The sequence below is a fragment of the Lampetra fluviatilis genome, chromosome 45, assembly GCF_964198595.1.
Source record: "Lampetra fluviatilis chromosome 45, kcLamFluv1.1, whole genome shotgun sequence".
Lineage (NCBI taxonomy): Eukaryota > Metazoa > Chordata > Hyperoartia > Petromyzontiformes > Petromyzontidae > Lampetra > Lampetra fluviatilis.
In genome coordinates this window covers 2,360,780-2,387,074 of record NC_136319.1, presented here as the reverse complement: position 1 = coordinate 2,387,074, position 26,295 = coordinate 2,360,780, and the positions used below count along the sequence as shown (strand labels likewise).

At 46.0% G+C, this 26,295-nt stretch overlaps 1 protein-coding gene and 1 long non-coding RNA gene across 2 annotated transcripts in view; both read left to right on the top strand.

Moving 5' to 3' along the window:
- LOC144947519 (uncharacterized) overlaps nt 1–26,295 on the top strand; it is a 543,474-nt gene that overhangs the window by 369,712 nt on the left and 147,467 nt on the right. The gene's annotated exons all lie outside the window — the stretch shown is intronic.
- Nucleotides 2,313–10,056, top strand: LOC144947469 (E3 ubiquitin-protein ligase TRIM11-like). The gene is made up of 6 exons (XM_078876700.1): nt 2,313–2,864; nt 3,403–3,498; nt 5,191–5,424; nt 5,546–5,568; nt 5,893–5,996; nt 9,488–10,056. The coding sequence occupies exons 1-6, from the start codon at nt 2,313–2,315 to the stop codon at nt 10,054–10,056; spliced, it is 1,578 nt and encodes a 525-aa protein (XP_078732826.1).

Sequence of the window (26,295 nt, the reverse complement as noted above, 5' to 3'; positions counted from 1 at the left end):
CTAACTTACAATAAGATATTATATGTGCATAGGCAGCTTACTCTGCGTCAAGAGATACGAGAGAAAAGCTGATCAATATACTCATGGTGCTTTTAGTGATAAAGCAAATGTCTGTGGAATCACGTACCGCCTTGACGACTCTTAATATTTACGTTGAAGCCTATTCGCCATTGCTTGAAGCAGCATCGGCGGGGGAGGGAGAGAGCACAGAGGTGGTGGGGTGGGAAAGGATGACTGGCACCACGATGCCCTCTAGTGGCATGGGAGAGTTAACGCAGCGAATAATATGCACGACACAGACATACAAATAATCCCTGGTGGGCAGTGTGGAACTCTTGTTCCTCTCTGTAAAATGCCTTTAAAATGCAACCCATCAACCTGATTGCAACAAAAACACCCCCGTACAGAAATACAGGTCTCGCCGGTTCTTCCGCTCATACAATCCATGCACAACGCATCCCACCCACTGTCACCTGTGCGCCAGACTCATCCGGTTTAGTCAGTAAGCTACCAGAGCTTTGCACTTTTAATTCATCAAACTTGACAAATTGATTTATGTAGAACTCCTTCTTCTTCTGTTTAGTTCATATTTTTATACACCTCCGATTAGCACGGTTGGCTACGTACCATGTGAAATAAGTTCAACACGTACGTATATATTCATGTCTCATATTAACATTCATTGTGGCAGCTCTTGAAATGTTGAGTTTTTTTTACCGAATTCGACAAAAAATGGCTCTTCTTGTTATTTTGGTTGCCCGGGTCTCTCGTGGTGGGCAGAGAGATGGGGAGGGCCAAACCACCAACGACAAAACTTGGCCACATCTGCCGGCCGGGTCGTAGCTCAGTGGGCTCTCGTAAGGAAAGTAAACTTCTGATTCTTCTGATTCTGAAGTGTGTGTGAGAGTAGGTGAGTGGAAGGGTGGATGAGTGAGTGGGTATATGAGTGGGTGAATGTGTATGAGTGGGTGTGTAATTGTGGTGGTTAACGCGCTGCGCTACGAAATTGGAGACCCTAGTTCGATTCCCACTCACTGCTAACACCAATGACGATTATCTGAACTGGTCCTGGGCCTACCCTAGGTCAACTCAGCCTGAAATGAGTATCTGGTGTGGTGCGTAAAAACATCGCCACTAGAGAGACAAAACCTTGAGGAGCAGCCATCAGGCTTTGTTTAGCTGCCAAGATGCCTGTGCATCGCACCACACTGTGCCTCAACACGCTAGAGGGGCATCGTGGTGTGATGAGCAAAGCCCGGACCATTTGGGGAAGGGAGGGGTCTGTAGAAAGACGGATGGAGGACGCGTGTACAACAGGCGTGCAGGTGAATATGAAACAACACAGGTGAAATAAGTGGTGGGTGCGGCTGTGAATGGTCGGAATGGGAATCTCCAATCTCGGACAAGGTGAGAGTGAGAGACGGTGACATCGCCAGCAGTGGGTGATGGAGGCAGGTAGAGTTGGTGATAGATTCACACAGCAAGCAAAAGGCTTAAGATTCCAGGATGGGTCACGGGAGTTGACAGACAAATTCCATCTCGGATGCCACAATGACAGTAAAGCAAATCTTTTGATTGTGATAATTACACGGACATGGAATTACAGGGCATGATGAGATATCTACAACGATACCAACTATTTTTTTTATTTCACCAGGTAAGGCTCACTGAGCTATGTGGCTCTTTTTCAGAAGCAACCTGCCAATCACAAATGAGAGCGCAATGAAGTTGCTTATGTGGAAATTGATTGCAGACAAATACTCTAAACGCGTAATGTTGATTCTAAATGTGGAGAAACTGGAGGACCCAGATACAAATCCACGTGACCAAGGGAAGAGAGAGAGTCGCAAACTCTAAACATAAAGCAGGCATTAGGCAAGGGAGATAATATCTCATAGCCACCGTGGCACCCAATCTATTGATGTGTCTTACCATAGACACCAACTTATGCTCTAACCTCTAAAAGGATGAGTTTATCTCTCGATACTCATTTTATGAATGAGCCACTGCAGCTGAGCCTCATCGATTTATAGTAACAATTGATTTATATACGTAATTTTTTAAAGGATTAGATTCCTTTGATACACTTTGTTCATATAAAGGTGTGTACAGTAGCCGTGTTTACATTGAGGCTGCTGTTTGCGCACTTAGGAGCACGGATTCACATTCCAGGCAGTGTCTTGTGATGTCAGTGACGACAACATTAACATATTTTCACTATTCTACTTCCTTAACCATCGCTATAAGAGAGAGGTCCTGGTCCAGCGTCTCTCTGAGCCACCAAGCGAGCGATCCGAGCGAAGCCATGGGTCATGGCGAGCACGACTCCCAGTGAGAGTGTGGATAGTGAGCTGCGCTGCTCCATCTGCCTGGGCACATTCGTCTGCCCTTCCACGCTGAGCTGCGGACACTCGTTCTGCCTCCTGTGCCTGGAGGCCGCCTGGGAGACGGCGAGCAGCTTCAGCTGCCCGCAGTGCCGAGTGACCTTCCCTGTGCGACCCCAGCTGAGGACGAACGTTGTCCTCGCCAACCTGGCGGAGCAGCTCAGAGTTGGAGATGGGATGGCCGTCGTGTGCGACAACTGCGGTGACGGCCAGACTCCTGCAGTGAAGACCTGCCTGAGATGTGAGATGTCCTTTTGTGCGACACACTTGAGGCCTCACTTGGAGAATCCCAGGTTGAGTGACCATGTCCTTGTGGCTCCCATCCCGAACCTGGAGGAGCGACGGTGCCGGGTGCACAGCAGGGAGCTGGAATTCTACTGCACAGTAGACAGCAGCCTGGTCTGCTCAACTTGCACAATCGCAGTTGAACACAAAGGACATGATGTCACCACGCTGAAGGACGAGCACGAGACACGGAAGGTGAGGCCCTCAGAGTGAGACACCGCAACACAATCTGACCAATTCTGTCACTGGGCTGCACAACATTACGTGAAAAAAGCGATAGTGTGTTCATGTTCTCCCTTTTCAATTTTACTCTGCCTGTGGAGCCAATCTCCTGGTTGACGTTTTAGGCAACATCCTCAGGATGTTTTACATGCCAGGCTCTAAGCATTATTGCTGATTAAAGGAATTAAGTGGACACAAAATTTAAACTGATATCACAGCCTCGTGAGAGACAATTCTATTAGATTTATATTCTAAACTAGATAGCTGTGGGTACATGGGCCCTTGAGTCTGAGTCTGTAGGGACTCCAAGCCAGCACGGCTCCCACCGGCTGCTGCTACAACGAGGCATCGGCTTGCCCACTGCCCATTCCCCCCTCTCAGTCGCCGTAGAGAGGCAGCCTGGAGATGAGGGCCTTCGCTGTGGAGGGGTCGGTGTGGAGAGAAGGGCGGTGTGAGGGGTGGCTCAGGGGGCTGGAGTCTCCCCCAGGTGACGTCTCGTTTCTCACTAAAGATGCACGTAGAAAAGGAGACGCGAGCGGTGGAGGAGAAGAGAAAGAAGGTGGAGGAGTTCGTGAAGCGGATGGAGGCTGCTCACAAGGAGGCGCAGGTAACGTGTCCGGGTCTGTCTCTTTGACCCCCGTGACTTCCCCCCAGTGTGGAAGTCTTGGGGGTCAAAACGCATTCAAGCAAATTTCATGCAGCATTATAACTTGCACGCCTCTTACTTTAACTAACGCATTCACTATCAAACTCAACATTAACTACAATTGGTTTGCACGTTTACCAAATTCGGTAGCCGCATTGGCGAGTCTGCCAAGAGATCAGGTTACTCGGCTTGGTGTCTTCCACTCCTGTGGAAAAAAAGAAGTGTAGAGAGTGCCACGGATTGTCGGGGTGGTGCTGTGGTGCAGCTGTTGCACTGCACGGTGGTGGTTAACGCGCTGCGTCACCGGAGTTTATTTAAACTACAACCATTTTTATTTTACAAGGTAAGGCCCCACTGAGCCCTGGAGCTCTTTTGCAGAAGGAACCTGAATGTCCCAAATTATAGCTCAATTAAATGGCCTATCAGGTGGAAATTGATAGCAGCAAATACTCTAAATACTGTACTTTTAACGCTTGCTTGAACCGGGAGACACTCTTGGGTTTTGCGGGTTGTTCGCAGCAGATAACAAATGCCTTGGACTCTACACCCCAGTCGGACTCGTTGGAAAACCCGACCTGGATTATGTCGATTCTAAATGTGGAGGTACACCCCAGAGAACTCGGAGAAAAATCCACGCCATCACAGGGAGAGAGACGCAGACTCCAAATATACAGCAGAAATCAGGGTTGTGATCGAACTCACCACTCCCTGTATACCAGTCGAGGTAGTTAACATCTCTCCAAATCTCGTCGGACCCACGAGGGGGCCCCCACCGGACTCCGAGTGCCCGAGTCTCAACATGCACGACCCCACCGCCCTCTAGTGGAGAAACAAGAAGAGAGCGGCACCCCTCTTGCCCCCTTGGCATGGATCGACTCAGTTACATGGGCGCCTCATCACTGGGGCATGATTCACCACTAGGGAATATGACTTATTTTTTTACAAGATAAGGCCCACTGAGCTTTGTAGCTCTTTTTCCAAAAGCGACATGGCTGTCACAAATTATAGATCAACCAAATTGCTGACATCATCATCACGTGGACATTCATAGCAGCAGCCAAATAATCTAAACGCCTTTAGATGCATAGGGACACATATATATATATACATACAAAGAGACACATCTAGATACAGAGAGACCCTTAGAGACCGATGGAGACCTATAAGATAGATATAGGGACCCATAGGGATACATAGAGCCAATATCGATACATAGACACCGATATAAATAACAGACCCATAGAGATATCTAGACAACCATATAGACTCATAGAGATGAAGAGAACCCGGGAGACCCGGAACGGCTCCACGAAGCTATGTAGTTCTTTTTCAGAAGCCACCTGGCAATTGCAAATGATAGCTCAACAAAGTGGCTGATTGTAATGTGGAAATTGATAGCAGCCAATTACTCTGAATGCACGACATTGAGTCTAAATGTGGAGTGAAAAACCAGAGGACGCAGAGAAAAATCCACACAACCACAGAGCGAACACACAAACTCAAATATACAGCAGGCGTCAGGTTCAGGATCGAACCCCAACCTGCTGCATACCAGCGAGGGAGTCAACATCTCCTAGCCACCGCGGCATCCACATACTCACACGGAGTGGCTCATTGCTCAGGGAGCCAACCTTGGTTCCCACGTCTCTGCAGGAATCGGTGGCCGGGATCAGGGGTCACATCACGGGCAAGTTTGCCTGCCTAAGGAAGGCTCTGGACGAGGACGAGAGGGAGGCTCTACGTCGTGTGGCCGTGAAGGAGCGCGAACTGCTGTCCCGGATCGAGGAGGACATCGCTCGTCACAAGCGGGAGATCGGCCAGCTCCAGGAGGCGGCCGCTTGCCTGCGCAATCTGCAGCAGGAGAGGGACTCGCTCGCCTTCCTGCAGGTGGGGAGCGCCACTGTGGAGATGACCTTTGGCTATCCAGAACAACAGAGCGGGCAGTGGCAGGAGGACTCGTGGTCCAAGGTTAGAGACGTCACTCATGATCGCTCTCTCTCTTCCACAGGGGCACCTGGAGGAGACGCGCAGGTACAGATCCTTAACGACTCATGGTTAAACACTCACAACACATGATGTGTCTGTTAGACACACGGGCTCTGTGTTTTAGACACAGGGTGTGTTTGTGTGTGAGACACTGTCTGTGTGAAACAGTGGCTGTGTGAGACACAGGCTGTGTTTGAGAAACTCTCTGTGTGAGACGGAGGCTGTGTGTGAAACACTAGCTGTCTATGAGACATGCGCTCTGTGTGAGACACGGGCTGACTGAGACATGCGCTGTGTGTGTTATAGATGCTGAGTATTCCAATGCTGTGGTTAAACGAGGCTGTGTGATACTGTTGGTGGTTGTCCCAGGAGAGAGATCCCAAAGGAATCTGCACCCCCACCTCCCAATTCACTGGACGTCACCACGATCCGCTCTCTTGAAAGGGCCATGCGCAGACTCCTGCCTCTCGTCTGTGAGTTCCTCAGTCTTGCACCCACGTGTTCCGTTGTGTTATACTGCACTTCTGTGCTACCCACCTTCCTCACCTTTTCATTTTATTTTACCAGGTAAGGAACCCACTGAACCATGTCGCTCTTTTTTCGGAAGCGACCTCTACGAAGTGGCTCATCACGTGGATATTTATAGCTGCAGCCAAATCCTCTGAATGCAAATTTATTCTAAACGTGGAGGGAAAAACGCGAGGAACCAGGGAAAAATCCACGCCACACCACGGGGAGAGAGACGCAAACTCTGAAAGAGAGCGACATGGATCGGTGGTCTCTACCTGGCAAAATGATATCCGTTTAACAGTTTCAATATTATATGAAACCTTACTGCTGTGTGCTGGGGCGAGTGCTGTTAGCGATCAGCAGCACATATGAAGGCCGGCACGGCACACGAGGGGATGGGTGGTCAGCACCATGCCCGGTCACCTTTGTCTCCCTCGTGCCAAAATGTTTACACATAACACCAGCAGAGGTAAGTGCAGCATGAACCATTGTTGTACTGTATCTCTATACATCCACGTTCACGATCCCCACCATCGCCAACGCGCACTGACGACACCTGTGAAGCATGGTCAAATAAGCCCCCCCTCCCCCCAGGACGCAGACAGTGCGGAGAGGCGATCATCCTGTGTGAATGTGAGAGTGTGCGAGGCTGTGGTGGCTGTGGTATAGGCGTTGTGTTTGTGTAGAGAAGCTCCCTCGGACGCACTCAGAGACGGAGGTATGTTATGGGCTTTCGCCAAAGGTTTATTAAAGATTAACAATAACTCTAAGGGTACACAACTTCCAGGGGCTAGGGGTCCTACACTGAGTCCTGGTCTCTGCCCGGCTAGCTCCGGTCTCTCTCTCTCGTGTCGGATCGGGGACTCCACCGACCGAAGAAAGAAGCACCTCTATCGGCTACCACCGGCTTCTCCCCAGACTCACTACTCGATCCCTCTCTACCTCTGGTTCCCTCTTTACCCTTCGTACTCTACCCGTTCCCATAGTGACCCCGCTTTCGTCACGGGGTCTCCCTTAAGTACCCTAGGAAACGTGACGTCATCGCACTGAACGGCACACCTGACGTCACGTCCCCATTTTACTCCTCTACATTTGTAAAGAGACGCTGTGAGAGTGGCGTTCACATCGTGGTGCTGGCATCATCACCACTGTTCACTACCACTGCACACACACACATGGTCATGTTAGTGTAGCAATTTTGATAATATTTATTATTCACTAATTATTATTCACTAATTATTGTTCACTAATTATACACGTATGTGTACACTAATACTAAGCATTATTAGCATATTTACACTAATACTAAGGAATATTATTTATGTACACAAATACTAACGAATATTAATATGTGTACACTAATACTAACGAATATTAGTATATGTACACAGATTCTAACGAATAACAATATACGTACACTAATACTAACGAATACTATTACAGTAAAACCTTGGATTGCGAGTAACTTGGTCTGCAAGTGTTTTGCAAGACGAGCAATTTTTTTAAAGAAATATTAATCTGATAAACGAGCGAGGTCTTGCAATACGAGTAGTACGTATACGCTTTGGTTGCCGAGCGTCACGTGATCACAACTGATATATGAGTTGATTTGATATACGAGTGCTTTGGATTACAATCACGTTTCTGGAACGAATTATGCTCGCAATCCAAGATTTTACTGTATACTCTTTGGTTCTTTCGGTTAACGTCACGTAGGTAGAAAAAATAAAATTAAAATAAATCACGACGTTTCGATCACAACACAAGCAATCGTCATCAGGTGAGACAACTACAGCAAGAAAACTCCTGAAGTAGGCGAGAGAGCTGCCGTGACAAGAGGTTTTATAGGTCTGAGCTGGGAGCAACCCAAGGGTAAGTGGGCAGGGCTGTAAGTGGAAGGCTGCATTGGAAACACGGGGGAGAGAGCTCTGCCGCAGCAAGAGTAAGTCACAGCAAAATTACTGTATCACTTAATATAGTAATTTTGCTGTGACAGTTCCACCCGAAGACGGAAGCTTGTGTTGCCTCCGAAACGTCGTGATTTAAGTCATTGGTTTTATTTTAACCTACGTGACTTTACTGAAAAAACCAAAGAGTATGGACCCTTGCAGTCACGAAAACTTCAAATCTAGAATTACATATGTACACAAATACCAACGAATATTGGTATGTGTACACGCGAATACTAACGAATATAGAATGTGTACACAAATACTGACGAATATTAGTTGGTGTACATTAATCCTAACGAATAATAGTTGATGTACACTAATACTAACGAACACTAGTCCTTTTAACACGTAGGCTTTCGCGACCAATATTGTTCATAATCAACGATTTTTGGGTTTAGATCGCGTTATTTATAAATGTGTCGTAACCCTCCACCACCCGACACGGCCAATCAGTAAAAAAACTGTCACGTTGACAAAAGACAAATAGTTCACTGCTTTAGCCCACCGGTGTGTTGAAGCGTGAAACCACAACATTTACAATTTGAGTACGACGTTTCGCTGGTAATTGCATCCAGCATCATCGGGCAATTCGCCAGAATGGTGAGGCTCTGCTGTGTCTCCCGTTCTTATATAGAGCAGCAGCAGGGTGACGTCATCATTAACTCATTAACTCATCAGGTGCAAAGATTTGAGGGGGGGGTTATTGTAATTATATACTTGATTAGTAATAAGGCTATTGTTACGATGCGAGTTGTAGATTAGTAATCATTTGGAATGTGTTCTATTGTGATTATGCTACATTAATAATCAGTTAGTCCTTATAAGGGAAACAAGCACTAACTGATTATTAATGTAGCATAATCACAATAGAACACATTCCAAATGATTACTAATCTACAACTCGCATCGTAACAATAGCCTTATTACTAATCAAGTATATAATTACAATAACCCCCCCCCTCAAATCTTTGCACCTGATGAGTTAATGAGTTAATGATGACGTCACCCTGCTGCTGCTCTATATAAGAACGGGAGACACAGCAGAGCCTCACCATTCTGGCGAATTGCCCGATGATGCTGGATGCAATTACCAGCGAAACGTCGTACTCAAATTGTAAATGTTGTGGTTTCACGCTTCAACACACCGGTGGGCTAAAGCAGTGAACTATTTGTCTTTTGTCAACGTGACACTTTTTTTTACTGATTGGCCGTGTCGGGTGGTGGAGGGTTACGACACATTTATAAATAACGCGATCTAAACCCAAAAATCGTTGATTATGAAGAACACTAGTCCTGTATGCATTTGTCATACACGTAATAATCAGTGTTACATATCAACGTATCACGTATGACCACAACAACACAACAGACAACACAACACCAGCGTGTGTGTGTACACGCCACGTGTGTGTGTGTGTACACGCCACGTGCACTGCTCATTCCGCTACTGCGCACACGTCGCCATGACTGCTATGTGGGTGTCGTCGCTGTCCTCACCACAGATGGACGCTCACCGACTCTGGACACAAACTCAGCCCACGACCTCCTCCAGATTTCCTCGGATCTCAGGACGGTGACGTGGAGCGGTGTCCGCCAGGGTCGCCCCCATCATCTACACCGCTTTGAGTGGAGGCCACAAGCCATGTGTTCTGAGAGCTTCTCATCGGGTCAGCATTATTGGGAGGTGGACGTGGGGAGCGCGACGTGGTATAGGGTTGGAGTCGCGTACGGGACGATTCCAAGGAGAGGGAGTGGTGATGAGTGCCGCCTAGGAAGGAGTGACGTCTCCTGGTGTCTACGGAAACGTGGCGACAGCTTCTCAGTGGTGCATGGCGGGGTAGAGACCTCACTGTCGGTGCCGGAGCCTCCGCAGAGAGTCGGGGTTCATCTGGACTGGGACGCGGGGCTGCTGTCGTTTTACAGCGCCGACTCCATGGCACCGTTACACTCGTTTCTTGAAACCTTCGCTCAGCCCCTACATCCTGCTCTGGCAGTGGGGGGGTGGTTGTATGGTAAAGTTGTTGACTCAATTAGGATTGTGGATCTGAGTGGTCCGTCCAGAGAGAGGTGAACGTGAACAGCGCAGAGGGGAGACTCCACGATGCACGGCGCATGCCACCCTCGTCAGAGTCACTCGCAGTGCCATGCCCGTGATTGGCTGGTGGCTGTTGGTGGCTAGGGGCTGCCTGGCTCTCCAATCACAATTGGGTGGCTGAGCTTAAACAATCCTCAACCTTTATTAGCAGGGGGGGGGGGGGCGTAATAACGGATTCCTGTGGATTCCTGTGGAGGGAGCTTGTAGGAACGTTGGCTTGCTTGGTAAATGGCCAGGGTCAACGGCGGCGTGGTGTATTCCGCAAATATGTCCGAATGTGAGGGTAGGCACAAGCCGGCGTGAGTAGGTTAAATGTTGAGTTTTATAAGGGCACCACGGGGTGACCAGCCCCTCCCCACCCAGCCCCACCCCTCCCACCCAGCCCCACCCCTCCCACCCCCCACTAAGCACCACCCTCCCCACCCTCCCCTCCCGACCCAGCCCCACCCTCCCCTCCCGACCCAGCCCCACCCTCCCCACCCAGCCCCTCCCCACCCTCCCCTCCCCACCCAGCCCCTCCTTTCCCACCCAGCCCCTGCCTGCACGACGGATGGACACAATAATCCCCTGTGGGCTGGTGTAACCAGGAGGTTCCTAACAGTAAAATAGGTACCGCTCTGTGTGTGTGTGTGAAGCCAACGTGGATGTATTCACCCAGGCGGTGGAGTGCGACTGTAGTGTAGGGGTGCAGTGATTAGCAATGGTGAACTGGGATGTGTTTATACACTGGTGGTGTCATGGATTGTGGGAGAGATGTAACAACAATAATATTAATTTAAAAAAAGTATAAATGTACACGTATGACAGTGGCATTGCAACGCATGTATCGTTGATTCTACAATAAAAATACAGTACACAAACAACAACAATGTAGTTGTATACAGTGTCGTTCGTGCTCACTGCATCCTGCAACGCTGTTCATTAATTAAACACGAGGACCAAATCCTCTCCACAGCCACTGCCAAGCAAATATAATCTACAAATTAATAAACAAATAAATAGATGGCGCTCAACACAAAAGGTTCCAACAATGTCCGTACCACAGTGGCCGGAGGAGAGACAATGGTTTAGACTTTAGAGCAATAAAATCGAAAGTTTGAGAAGGCAAATTTAGTAAAATTAAGAAGTGTAATGTAATGTAATGCAACGCAGAGTCGGCTAACACACAGTTAACGCACAGCCTGGTTGCTTAACGTTCTCCCAAAGATTGCTAAATTAGAAGTAAAGTGTGAGTTGTAACAAAATATTAGAAAAAAGCATGTAAAAATATGTATACTTGTGTATATATTTAGAAATAAACATGTTGTAGTGCGATGACAGCGGTGTGGTAGTGGTAGTAGCTAGACGGTGCTACGTGACGCACCGTGGTGTTGGTGCGATGTTGCTGCGTGATCCTCCGTTGGCACCGCTTGGGGCTGGGTCCCATAAAAACACAAATGGGGGGGGGGAGCAGTGAGGAAGAATCTTTGGCTGATGCCGAATTCATGGAGTGGGATTTCGTGGCAACTGAGAGCGTTAATAAGCAATGGAGCGTGCACATTGGAGGTTATAAAATATTTTAATGATCTAATACTAATTATATATTTATATATTTCACTCTAATCACATTCCCCACACAAAACCGGTCACCAGCCCCTCAGAATTGCGATATATTCCGTCTATGTGGGATAAGGGCCGTCCATAAATGGCGTCACGCAATTTTGGCTGATGTTTGACCCCCCCCTCCACCCCTCATTCCACAGAATGAAAAGCCCTGGTAGAATAATTTAAATCAAAATGTTTAGTAACAATCATTCAACAAATTTCCAAAATCTTCTCCACTCTCCCATGGAGAAGTTAAATGCTCCTTAATGAAAATTAGTGTTGTTATAACAATTCTATTGTTTATATTTATTTAGAGTTGCACATTTTTACGTGACGTCACATATCTCTAACCACCCTCTCCCCCCTCGTCACACATCGTCACAAATGTCTGACCCCCATCCCTCCCCTAGGTGTGTGACGTCATTTATGGACGGCCCCATAGAGTGTCTCCCCTTTCTCCCTTCCTCCATCCCCTCCCCTCCTTCATATTTTATGATCTTCATAAGTGATTATTATTTCGTTCTGTTCAGTATACCGATAGCCAACCAAAGGGTGACAATACGAGAAGTATCTTGGTTCACAAGACACTGACACGAGGCTCCGAGCATCATTCCACATCAAAGCGCCATGTCGGCTAGGATATCTTAACTACCTCGCCTGGTGTCCAGGAGCTCCTGGGTTCGATCCTGGCCCTGACGCCTGCTGTGTATTTGGAGTTTCCGTGTCTCTCTCTCCCCGTGGTCGCGTGGATTTTTCCGATTTTACTTCCACATTAGAATTATGAGTATAAATTTCTACGCAACAAGCCACTCCATTGAGCTATCATCACGTGTAGCGAGGTCGCTTCTGTGTGTAGAACTATAAAAGAGCTGCATAGCTCAGTGGCCTTGCCTGGCAAATAGCCCGATGCCAGCTGCTTGTTGTTGTCACCAGCGAGACGTCACGGAACTCAAATCGTCAACGTTGTAGTGGATTCACTCTCCAACACACAACCGGTTAGAGCTGAAGTCGTCACTGATGATCACGTGCCGTGCGTGGTGATGTCACCACGCACGTCCCCACGCATAGTGACCAGTGGCGGCTCCTGCAAAATCTCTCAGGGGGGGCAAATGTCTGGATGATTGATAAGGATAAGGTCCACCCATGCAATGGATAAATTAACAGCTTAAGCATGTAAAGGCAACTTCACTTCTTTAATATTAATGAAAAATAAAGTGACTCTTACAATACATCTTGTTTGTTTCTATACTCACTATTAATACAATCCACTCAAGTTTATTTTATTAAAGATTCCACTAGGTGGCGACAAATTATATTGTTGGATGAAACGTGCTTACGTATGATGACGTTAGCACGTATGATGACGTAAGCACGTTAGTGCATGCCCTCCCGGAAGCCATAGAGAATGCATTGCAGCGCCCCCGTTCGAAAAAAAAACATCTTTGAATGTAAGTCTATGGGGGCACTCGGGGCGATTCTCAGCCGTAGTGAAATCGCCCAAAAAGAGGCGGTACTCCACAGAACGTGACATGACGCTGATTTGACTATATCCAGAGGCTGACAGTGATGGCTAGCGTGACTCTGTGGTTGAATGACATTGGTGGTGCGTCGCCCAATCGCCCTAATGAAGAAACCGCCCCTGATAGTGACTGAGGCGCGCGTCTCCATAGCAACTAGCCTCTATTAATCAGCTGTTTGCATTTAAGGCGGTAAAAAACAACTTACATCGATCTTGATAATTGTTTTATTACCCTTCTATCTGGCAACAAAACTGACACCTTTTTTACAACGAGTCATGTTTGCATAGACCACAATACCTGCAGCCATAATGCAAACAAAAAACATAACTCTGATAATATTCCTAGATTTGAAGCTTTCGTGACTGCAAGGATTCATATTCTTAGTTCTTTTCGGTAAAGTCACGTAGGTAAAAATTTAAAATTAATGAAATAAAATAAAAATAAAATAAAAATCACGACGTTTCGGAGGCAACACAAGCTTCCGTCTTCAGGAGGAACAGTCACAGCACGATAGCTGTATCAAGTGAGAGAAATTCCCAGAAAACCGTATTTTTATATATACTGGTTGAGGGTGGGAGGAGCCAAGGTAGGCCCTGAATATTATTTTTGTGAGGTTCGGTGCGGCTGAAGCACGCCGTTAGGAAAGAGCCTTTGTTGTGTAAACTAGGTGCGGATGATGTAAAGGTGCATGTAAAAGGGACTGAGCCTTTTTGTTATGTAGAGATGATGCGGCTGAAATTGCTGCCAGGAAATTAGTCTTTGTTGTGTAGAATGGTTGACTGAGCCTATTATTATGTAGAGTTGGTGCGGCTTAAATCGCTGCCAGTAAATTAGCCTTTGTTGTGTAGAATGGTTGACTGAGCCTATTGTTATGTAGAGGTGGTGCGGCTGAAATCGTTGCTGATAATATATCTTCTTGGTTCTTTCGGTAAAGTCACGTAGAAGGGAAATAATAAAATAATAACAATGAAACATAATAAAATAATTCTCACGACGTTTCGGCTACAACGCAAGCAGCCGTCCTCAAGTGAAGAATGAAACACCACCAAGCTTGGAGTGTATATTTAAGCTGGGTTGGAGGGGGAAGGAGAGCGCCTTGACACAATAATTTGCATATCAAGAGGAATTTAGCATATTTATGAGAAATGCGTAGGAGGTGGGCATTATGCAGGATTAGTAGCATCAAAGGGAGGGGATAGGGGGTAGCATTAACAAAGGAAAGGAATGTTAATAGTATGTAGCTGCAGTTACTAAACCACCACGTAAAAAAACTAAAGTATAAACTACATAGTATCATCAGTATACTAAATATACTCTTCAATAAGCTGAGCTACTAACAGTAAGTAATACATTACAATTCTATGTCGCAAAAAATATAATATGCTTCCAGCCAAACTTTTTTCTTTACATCACACGGGTCTACCCCGTACAACCCAGCTTAAATATACGCTCCAAGCTTGGTGGTGTTTCATTCTTTACCTGAGGATGGCTGCTTGCGTTGTAGCCGAAACGTCGTGAGAATGATTTTATTATGTTTTATTTTTATTATTTTATTTTTTCCCTTCAACGTGACTTTACCGAAAGAACCAAGAAGATGAATCCCTGCAGTCACGAAAGCTTTAAATCGAAAACAGACATATGTACTTACGTAATAAAGGTCGTCGAGACAATTTCTGAATTTCAGTCTTCTTTATTAAGTTCTGTCACAGCTCTCCCTATACTCGTTCCTCTTGCTCTACGGCTCCTTCACACTGTTGGCAGACAGCGTAAGAGGGAGAGAAAGAGAGAGAGGGAGAGAGAGACTGCTTCGGCTCGCCACGTGGCAAGCTCCGGACCACGGCACCAGCGTGGCTTCGTCTTCGTTTCTCCCAGCTCGGACCAGGTGCTGTCCGTCTCCACCCCTTTTAATCCCTGACCCACGTGGTGCCTCGCAGCCAATCCTCGGCCACCACCCTGGAACCTTCCAGAGCCCATCCTCCAGCCCCAGGGCCATGCCCCTAACTCGCCTCCCCATTGGTTGCGGCTGAAGCCAGCAGAGCCAATCATCCTCTTCCAGGTGTAACCTTCACATTACATCAGGGCCCCTGGCTCGACTCCCCATTGGTTGTGGGCTGAGGCCGGCAGAGCCAATCGTTATCATCCAGGTGTAACCCATCTATCATCCAGGTGTAACCTCACATTTCATCACCCCCCCCCCCCCCATGTAAAAAGTCAGCCGTCTCGGCTGGGAAAAGGGCGATGGGCCAACCCCTGTGTAGTGACATAAGAAGGGAGGGGCTGCTGGGGGCTCTGGGACCCTGGGCGGGCCAGGTGCTTGGGCCTCTTGGCGCCAGGCGCTGGGTTCCCCGGCAGGTCAGACGCTTAAGCCTCTTGGTGCCAGGCATTGGGTTCCCGGGCGGCCCAGGCGCTTAAGCCGCTTGGCGCCACTAACGGGGGGGGGGGCTGTGTGTGCTCTGTGGGATATCTGGGGGCGCACACGGCCCCACCCCTCGTTGGGAACTAGGCATAAAAGGGGAGCTCCCTGGACGATCAGGGCCAGTTGTAGCTCAAGACCCAAGACCCAAGACCAGCCATCTCAGGACCCTGGGATGTTGTGAGAGCCAGTGGTGGGACTCTTGAACTCCCGACTCTACGACCTTGTGAGGGCGAGTTCCAGAGCGTAGCCAGAGTAGAGTATCTAAGCTGTGTACCTAGGCTGTGTACCTAGGCGGTAACAGAGTATCAGGACTGTTGGAGAGTTAGACTGTTGGAGAGTTGGAGAGTTGGAGAATTGGAGTGGTGGAGTGTTGGATTGTAATAAAGAAGTTACCTCTACAAGTGTCGCACGGGCGTTACACCTGTGACTGATATTTTAGGGCGCCAATGACGCGTAACGAGGTAAGGTTAGTAGGGTGCCGAACAACGCGCAGCTGAGAATGAACATTTTAGGGCACGAAACCATGTGCAATGTGGGCAATACAACATTAGGGCGCCAACTGTAGCGCGGTATAAGAGAAGGGGTTACAGATAAAACATGGCAACGGTGTTAACGAAACAGGTGCGACTTTGATCGCGTGCGCAACGCCGGTCCCTCTCCCCTCAGGGAGCGTGGTCGTCTCGCCGACTTGTCAGTAGGAGGGGGCCGCTGTTGTATATGTTGGGTATGAAAATTTTGATGTGTTGTATGCGTGCGTGGGTGAAATTATTATGTTGTATATGTGGGTTATGAATATTCAGTGAAAATAATAATAATCAAATGAATATTGGCCAAATGTGCAATTATCCGGAAATATGTTAATTTATGTAATTATGCACATTTAATTATGCCAATTCGAGAGGTAATCGTAGTAATTATGCGAGTGGGTGTAATTATGATAATGCAAGTCGTTATGATAACCAGACCCCGCCTCGGTGATGAGGGTGGGTTATCGATCGGAATAAGGCAATTAATCGTATGCATAATGGTAGGTTTTTACCCTTTTAACTGGTACAAAACTGACACCTTTATTCAAGGCATCATGTTTGCAATGACCACAACACAAGTAGTCAATAAAGCAAACAAAAAGAAGCAACTCTGATAAGGATAATAATATGCACTGTCCTTGAAGTTGATTGGCCCACACCCGAGACGGCTTTCTTTAGAGCCTAGTCCCCATTGGTGTAGGGCCAGATGACACCAGAAGGCGTACAACTCAAAAACAGTGCAATATCAGAGTATTGAGAGTTCGGGGTAAACATTTACACTATGAGATCTCTTTTACCAGTGGCAAAATATAATGGTAGGTTTTTACCCTTTTAACTGGTACAAAACTGACACCTTTATTCAAGGCATCATGTTTGCAATGACCACAACACAAGTAGTCAATAAAGCAAACAAAAAGAAGCAACTCTGATAAGGATAATAATATGCACTGTCCTTGAAGTTGATTGGCCCACACCCGAGACGGCTTTCTTTAGAGCCTAGTCCCCATTGGTGTAGGGCCAGATGACACCAGAAGGCGTACAACTCAAAAACAGTGCAATATCAGAGTATTGAGAGTTCGGGGTAAACATTTACACTATGAGATCTCTTTTACCAGTGGCAAAATATAATGGTAGGTTTTTACCCTTTTAACTGGTACAAAACTGACACCTTTATTCAAGGCATCATGTTTGCAATGACCACAACACAAGTAGTCAATAAAGCAAACAAAAAGAAGCAACTCTGATAAGGATAATAATATGCACTGTCCTTGAAGTTGATTGGCCCACACCCGAGACGGCTTTCTTTAGAGCCTAGTCCCCATTGGTGTAGGGCCAGATGACACCAGAAGGCGTACAACTCAAAAACAGTGCAATATCAGAGTATTGAGAGTTCGGGGTAAACATTTACACTATGAGATCTCTTTTACCAGTGGCAAAATATAATGGTAGGTTTTTACCCTTTTAACTGGTACAAAACTGACACCTTTATTCAAGGCATCATGTTTGCAATGACCACAACACAAGTAGTCAATAAAGCAAACAAAAAGAAGCAACTCTGATAAGGATAATAATATGCACTGTCCTTGAAGTTGATTGGCCCACACCCGAGACGGCTTTCTTTAGAGCCTAGTCCCCATTGGTGTAGGGCCAGATGACACCAGAAGGCGTACAACTCAAAAACAGTGCAATATCAGAGTATTGAGAGTTCGGGGTAAACATTTACACTATGAGATCTCTTTTACCAGTGGCAAAATATAATGGTAGGTTTTTACCCTTTTAACTGGTACAAAACTGACACCTTTATTCAAGGCATCATGTTTGCAATGACCACAACACAAGTAGTCAATAAAGCAAACAAAAAGAAGCAACTCTGATAAGGATAATAATATGCACTGTCCTTGAAGTTGATTGGCCCACACCCGAGACGGCTTTCTTTAGAGCCTAGTCCCCATTGGTGTAGGGCCAGATGACACCAGAAGGCGTACAACTCAAAAACAGTGCAATATCAGAGTATTGAGAGTTCGGGGTAAACATTTACACTATGAGATCTCTTTTACCAGTGGCAAAATATAATGGTAGGTTTTTACCCTTTTAACTGGTACAAAACTGACACCTTTATTCAAGGCATCATGTTTGCAATGACCACAACACAAGTAGTCAATAAAGCAAACAAAAAGAAGCAACTCTGATAAGGATAATAATATGCACTGTCCTTGAAGTTGATTGGCCCACACCCGAGACGGCTTTCTTTAGAGCCTAGTCCCCATTGGTGTAGAGTTGTACGCCTTCTGGTGTCATCTGGCCCTACACCAATGGGGACTAGGCTCTAAAGAAAGCCGTCTCGGGTGTGGGCCAATCAACTTCAAGGACAGTGCATATTATTATCCTTATCAGAGTTGCTTCTTTTTGTTTGCTTTATTGACTACTTGTGTTGTGGTCATTGCAAACATGATGCCTTGAATAAAGGTGTCAGTTTTGTACCAGTTAAAAGGGTAAAAACCTACCATTATATTTTGCCACTGGTAAAAGAGATCTCATAGTGTAAATGTTTACCCCGAACTCTCAATACTCTGATATTGCACTGTTTTTGAGTTGTACGCCTTCTGGTGTCATCTGGCCCTACACCAATGGGGACTAGGCTCTAAAGAAAGCCGTCTCGGGTGTGGGCCAATCAACTTCAAGGACAGTGCATATTATTATCCTTATCAGAGTTGCTTCTTTTTGTTTGCTTTATTGACTACTTGTGTTGTGGTCATTGCAAACATGATGCCTTGAATAAAGGTGTCAGTTTTGTACCAGTTAAAAGGGTAAAAACCTACCATTATATTTTGCCACTGGTAAAAGAGATCTCATAGTGTAAATGTTTACCCCGAACTCTCAATACTCTGATATTGCACTGTTTTTGAGTTGTACGCCTTCTGGTGTCATCTGGCCCTACACCAATGGGGACTAGGCTCTAAAGAAAGCCGTCTCGGGTGTGGGCCAATCAACTTCAAGGACAGTGCATATTATTATCCTTATCAGAGTTGCTTCTTTTTGTTTGCTTTATTGACTACTTGTGTTGTGGTCATTGCAAACATGATGCCTTGAATAAAGGTGTCAGTTTTGTACCAGTTAAAAGGGTAAAAACCTACCATTATATTTTGCCACTGGTAAAAGAGATCTCATAGTGTAAATGTTTACCCCGAACTCTCAATACTCTGATATTGCACTGTTTTTGAGTTGTACGCCTTCTGGTGTCATCTGGCCCTACACCAATGGGGACTAGGCTCTAAAGAAAGCCGTCTCGGGTGTGGGCCAATCAACTTCAAGGACAGTGCATATTATTATCCTTATCAGAGTTGCTTCTTTTTGTTTGCTTTATTGACTACTTGTGTTGTGGTCATTGCAAACATGATGCCTTGAATAAAGGTGTCAGTTTTGTACCAGTTAAAAGGGTAAAAACCTACCATTATATTTTGCCACTGGTAAAAGAGATCTCATAGTGTAAATGTTTACCCCGAACTCTCAATACTCTGATATTGCACTGTTTTTGAGTTGTACGCCTTCTGGTGTCATCTGGCCCTACACCAATGGGGACTAGGCTCTAAAGAAAGCCGTCTCGGGTGTGGGACAATCAACTTCAAGGACAGTGCATATTATTATCCTTATCAGAGTTGCTTCTTTTTGTTTGCTTTATTGACTACTTGTGTTGTGGTCATTGCAAACATGATGCCTTGAATAAAGGTGTCAGTTTTGTACCAGTTAAAAGGGTAAAAACCTACCATTATATTTTGCCACTGGTAAAAGAGATCTCATAGTGTAAATGTTTACCCCGAACTCTCAATACTCTGATATTGCACTGTTTTTGAGTTGTACGCCTTCTGGTGTCATCTGGCCCTACACCAATGGGGACTAGGCTCTAAAGAAAGCCGTCTCGGGTGTGGGCCAATCAACTTCAAGGACAGTGCATATTATTATCCTTATCAGAGTTGCTTCTTTTTGTTTGCTTTATTGACTACTTGTGTTGTGGTCATTGCAAACATGATGCCTTGAATAAAGGTGTCAGTTTTGTACCAGTTAAAAGGGTAAAAACCTACCATTATATTTTGCCACTGGTAAAAGAGATCTCATAGTGTAATCGTATGCAGTTATGCAGGTGTGGTGTAAGTATGCAAGATTAACTTAGATTAACTCGGCATCGTTGTCTAGGTTCGTCTCATTCTCGCTTATATTTTGGTCCCCGGTTCACCCCGTTATCGCTTTAACATTTACTGAGTATGTATTAGTGTGTTTATTAAGGTCACCAAGTTCAGATCTCAACGCAGAAGCAGATCTTATGCATAGACTTCAGGAAAGAATCACACAACCACTTCTGTATTAATCAATTTATTACTAATTCAACCTCAACTATGATATAGTATGCGAACTCTCAATCCCGGAACGTCAACACGGCATCAATACAGTATCATCAATGATTGTCTGATTTCACTTGACAACGGCACATGGATCCCGCATAACGCGATGGTTGTTAGTGAGAGAGAGAGTCGTTAAAACATGCAAATACTATGCTAAGAAAAACCTTAACTTTAATGAATGATTATACTCAATATTGTTCACGCAGTACCGCCCTCCTTATTGATCATACGCAACCCTTATCACGTTGTTAGCACCTTGGGTCACGGGACAGTTGAATATTCTGTAGAGGATGCGAGTACGTGCGGCGATTATGACTGAAAGATACTTGAAAGATTATACGGCGATAAAAAAACACAATCAAAACAGTTATTATTCTTAAAGGCACCAATCTCAACAGATACATCGGCAGGTTATCTGACAACAGAATGGCTCGGAGTAAGGGCCTGCGACGGTGCTCCTTTTCCGAAGATCGTTATCTTATGTCAAATTTACTAATTGGGGACCAGATCACCTGATAAGGATCTGGTGGGCCACCACTCCCCACGTGAGCGTGGCTCGGCGGAAGGAGGTGCCAAGAATCAATTCGTATTGATGGATCTGTTGGGAATTTATGCGATTAAGAGTGCAGCCCACTAAATATTAAAGATAAAAATTACGAATACTCTTATAAACGACGGATGGCCATCACTCGGTCTCGAGTGTTTTCTTCACAGCCACGGATGGCTTATGGGTTCGAGTGTGTTTGAGTGGTAAGAGTGGTCTTGAATAGTCAGTGTTCGGAGTCGGTTCTTTATGTCAAACAGACGCCTGGTGGTCGTGTGGTGAGGGGGCGGTGCGCGTCATACGTATTAGTCGCTCCTCTGTCACCGTGGTGAATTGGTTTGGATGCCTGTTGATACGCTGTCGTAGTTCGGAACCCGGTCGGTAGGTGGCGCCCACAGCTCGCTCGCAGCGTCGTCGCCACGTCGCCAAACCGCGACCGTCAGCTGCAGAGAGACCTCCGACTCGGCAGAGGTTGGCCCACGCAGGCCGAGTTGAGCTGTCAAGCGGGTCTTGCCCGCCTGCAGAGGAGATGGGGAGCCGCTTGAGTCGAGCCCCGAGAGCCGGCTGAACTCGGCTGAGTCCCAGAAGCTGAAGAGTCGAGCCGACCCGTTGGTCGCAGCTCGCTCCTGAGTCGACCCTCCCGGTCGAGCTGAAGATGAGTCGAGCCGACCCGCTGGTCGCAGCTCGCTCCTGAGTCGACCCGCTGGTCGAACTCCTGAGCCGACCCTGTTGGTCGAACTCCTGAGCCGACCCACTGGTCGAACTCGGCTGATGAGTTGACCCTCCTGGTCGAACTGGTTTCCAATGCTCAGGGTCCTTTCTTTTATGCCGAAAAATCCCTTTGGGTCCTGCCCACAAGGCGGGTTTCTTTCGATTTTTGCTGTGTCAGGATCTGTCCGTAGGTAGGTGTGTCCATGTGTGTGTCCGTACGCCCGTGTCCTTGTGTGCATCACCCACGGTATATTCCGTTGTCATACTCCCTCCATAAAATCCATGAGCAAACAATCAGATGTTACAAATTGCCTCGAAATCGTCTCTCTGTCTGGGTGCAATATTATCTCTTGTCTGGCCTTCTTCATGAACCAAAACACAGACGTTACAAATCGTCTCACAGGCGCCTCTGTCCGTGTTGCACGACCTGGAGGGAGGGGCACACTCCCTCCGACCCTCACAGACGCACACAGACATGGTTAAAAAGTTTTTAATTAACATTTGTCCCTTACCATTTCCCAGTTATGATTCTGTATGTAACCTAAGGTGTGTCGTTTCCCATCGTGGTGCTTGACCCAAGTGGAGGTGCCTCCCCGAGCACATACACACTCCCATCCCGCGCTGCGGGGATACAAAGACGGCCGGGATCTCCCTTTCTCTCCGACCCTGGGTTTAACATCGCTCTTTTATTATGTATTTTATTTCGACCTGGTGGTGATTTATCCCGCTATCCTGGCTTTTCATAAGTTTTACTTTTGTCCTTTCATGCATAGGCTTATTATTATTAATTTATTTCCGATATCTTAGGTTAAGGGGTAAGTTTCTTGATCCTAGGAATTCGTATTCCTTGGTGTCTGCATGGTTATATAAGCGGAATATAGTTGACGGTGAATAGCGTTAACATTGATGTTATGTACGATATTATGTATTGTGATGTCTTTAACTTAACTTGTTGGTCAGGGCTTTACTGACATGAAGTTGCATTTCATAGCCTCGCAGGTTTTTGCCTCACTCTGTCTCTGCTCGCCGTTGTTGTTGCTGTCCAGCTGACGCCGTTAACTCAAGGCCTCATTAATTTCCGTCACTCCTTGTAGGTGAGGGCGGTTGAACCTTGGAGTCAGTTCTGGTTTTTGTCTGCTTGCTTCTTCTGATGTCCCCTGACCCCGGGAGTTATTATTTCTACTTTTATGGCCTGTCGAAGCCCGACTCGCTGTTGCTGGGCTGGTGGGTCGCTGGGTTGGTGTGTTCCCGGCTTTTTTGCTTACGTTTGCAGTTCGCCGTGCTCTTAATTTCCTTCCCTCTTCAACCTTATATCGACTATTCGCTCCTGTCTGGGTGCGATTCAATTTTGACTTAGGAAGGTTCTGATTGTCATATGCTTCGGGTCGAGTTGTATAAAAAGTATTAAAGTATGGAAATAACATTTCATATTGACTTAATGATGATGATGGTTCAGTAGGCGTAACTTGTGGCCTGGTTTAATTGGAGTGGGTGTGAATATCAATAACTTTAGCCTACCCTGTGGTTAAATTCTGACTTTAACGTTACTTTAATAGCAATACAGAATAATTGAGCTTTTCGTCTTAACTAGGCGAACGCGAACTTCTGGTGACCCCCGCAGCCTTGTTATTCAGCTGAGTCTGCATCCTTGAGATATACAACGCTCTTATTCGTCTCACTGTGGCCATCCAACCTTCTGCTCTGGGAGTGTTATTCTTAATTTCAGGTCAAAGGCCCCCTCACGTTCAGCCGTGCAGGGTTGTTTAAATCATCCCCCCCTGTGTACACAGCCTTGAGCTGACCCACTTCGTTTGACCACTCACCCTGGATTTATCTTTCCTTGAGGCAAGGTTGCAAATTCTGTCATCCTAGCCCTCCTCCAGTTCATCACTTAACAACACCTGGTGTTTTGCAGTTTGCTGCGCTTTGGGGTGTTTTCATTCATTATATATCAAGTAAAAAGATAATATATAAAAATATCAAGTTTGGAAGAAGGGTTTAGTATACAACATTCCGCCCTTTTAAAAATGACCAGTGGTCAAATGGCCACGGGTTATTTTAAAAAAAAATGTATACCCTTCTTCCATCATGAACCATCGATTGTCCTCAAGTTTTGCTGCTATTTCCTTACAACGCGCGCGTACGTGTCACAACTTAACATGGTTATATGTGACAAGAGAGAAGAAAAAAAAATATATATTCTAAAGGAAGGTAACACGATAAGGGAGGGAGAAATTATTCTATTGACTATGTGTTATAGGAGATATCGTTAAAAAGATAGTTTCTACGGTTATTCTTGGGTGGCATCATCAGGCCTTGGCTCTATCCCTGCTTGGCAAAGTACGTTAGCAGGAGCGTGAGCAGGAGGGCTGCCATTTCCTGGAAAACATGTTACACATTATTGTAGTGTGATATGCCCATTAGTTTAGTTCCCCAGAGATTGGTGTTTTATTCTGAGTTAATTTTTTATGTCCTAAGGTTAAGCGTTATTATGTTTCCACTTAAGCTTTCTGGAATTCGTACTCTTTAGTTTTTTTTTTTGGAAGGTCGTGTAGGTAGGAAACATATAATAATAAAATTATTGTTTGTTGGTTAATTATCTTTGTTAAGTTTCTACTTTTCGGTAAGGAAAACGTTAAGAAAACGCGAAGTTTCAACCGTTATTTATTCTGCCCTTATCTGTATATCTCCAGATGTCTTGGGAGGCTAGTCCATACATCTTTTGTCCATTCGGATGTCCATGACCTCCTTGTGACCGAACTCTCAACATTTTAACCGCCCTCCATGTTTCATGGATTCCTGGTGTTCTTGTGAGGAGAAGTGAGTTGTTTTCATTAATTAATTAAAAAAGGTATATATATAAATTGAAAAAAAATTATTATATTTTTTTGCCGCCCGTTTGAAAATTATCAGGGGTCGATTTGGCCACTGGCGAATTTCCAAACCAAGTAAATGCCCTTTTTTGTGTTATGAATCTACAAGCAAAAGAAATAAAACACAACGTTAAACATCGGTACTAATCCATAACGCATTCCTTCCAAAGCGCGCGCATATGTATCACAATCTTAACAAGGTTACATTTGAAATAAGCCAGGAAAATACAACAAAACTTTAACATCGATATCACCAGTTACATAGTTCTCATCCCTCATAACTCCGACGGATATTAATTTTTCTTGTTTTTGTTAAATCCTGGGAAACGCTAGGTAGCGGTTTCGAACGCATTGTTGCGTTAATTTCCTCCTGTTACATCCTTGCAATCTTTTTACCAAGTTCCGAGTGTCTGGTTTACCACTTATCACTTTGATCATTCGATCACGGTTTTCCGGTTCGTTTTTGTAATTTCCCCTCTCACTCTCTCGCGTCGTGGGAGTGTGTGGTGTAAAATTGTGCTGCACATAATCAGAATTCGCGCACACAACCAACTTCTGTACTCCGTCATCACTGGCATTCGCTCTCTCTGCGATTACATGCACATTTGCCGAGTCAGTGTGTCGATTTAATTCTGTCCCTCGTAATGTTGCCCTCTTTGTTTTTACGAGTGTGTTGGATTCCAACACCATTCCCGATACGTCATGGACATTCGTCTCCATTTTAGCACTCCGACCCACATAAATTTTGGTTTCCCTTGGATATTTTCCATTCAAAGGCTCATGCCTGCGCTCCTCAGGGCGTGTCCCTGCTGTCGGTTTTTGTACTGTCCGATCACGCTTCAATGCAACCCTGTCCTTGTATTCGATCCGCGCGTCATTTACGGGAGTACTGTCCACGTTTCTGCCCGCCCTGTCACTTGCAGCCTGCCTGTATTCCTCATTGAGCTTCGGGTTTAATACCTCGGCGGGTGGGGCGCGTGTTGGCCGCTCGCTCGCGCTCACTGTGGGTTGTTTATCATGTCTTTGGACCGCATTCTGTGTTATTCCTCTATTCCCTCCTGGTATAGCCGGTGGAGGAATTGGTCGGAATTGGATCGATTGTGTTTGACCTCCCATCCTGCGATTCCTCTGAATGTTCGCATCCATACCTCCGCGGTCTGTGTAACACCTTCCCGCTAGGTGGTTATCTTGCCATCTCTCTGCGTAATTTGAACCTTGCGTGTGTCGTGGGATGGGGTGTTGATATGGTTCTGCTCTGAACCTCTCCCTCCTGCGATTCTCGTACAATTTTGGCCCAGTGTTTCTCCCATTTGGGTGCCAAATTTTTCCTGGATTGTTACCTTGCCATTTTTGTGGGTAATTTTGACCTTGCGTGTGTCGTGGCATGGGGTGTTGATATGGTTCTGTTCTGAACCTCCCCCTCCTGCGATTCCTCTGAATGTTCGGCTTTGTGCCGCTCTCATTCTCGTACCAACCTCTCTCTGGGTTATTTTGCCATGTGTGCGTGCGTTTTTGCTCCGTCCTGCATTGTGGGACTGCTCGGTGATTTTTATTCCTCTCTGAGAGGCTGGGTTCTTTATCCCTCTCCCTGTGTTCTGGATCCGAATTATGATTCTTAGCTCTGTATAACCATGCCATGTACG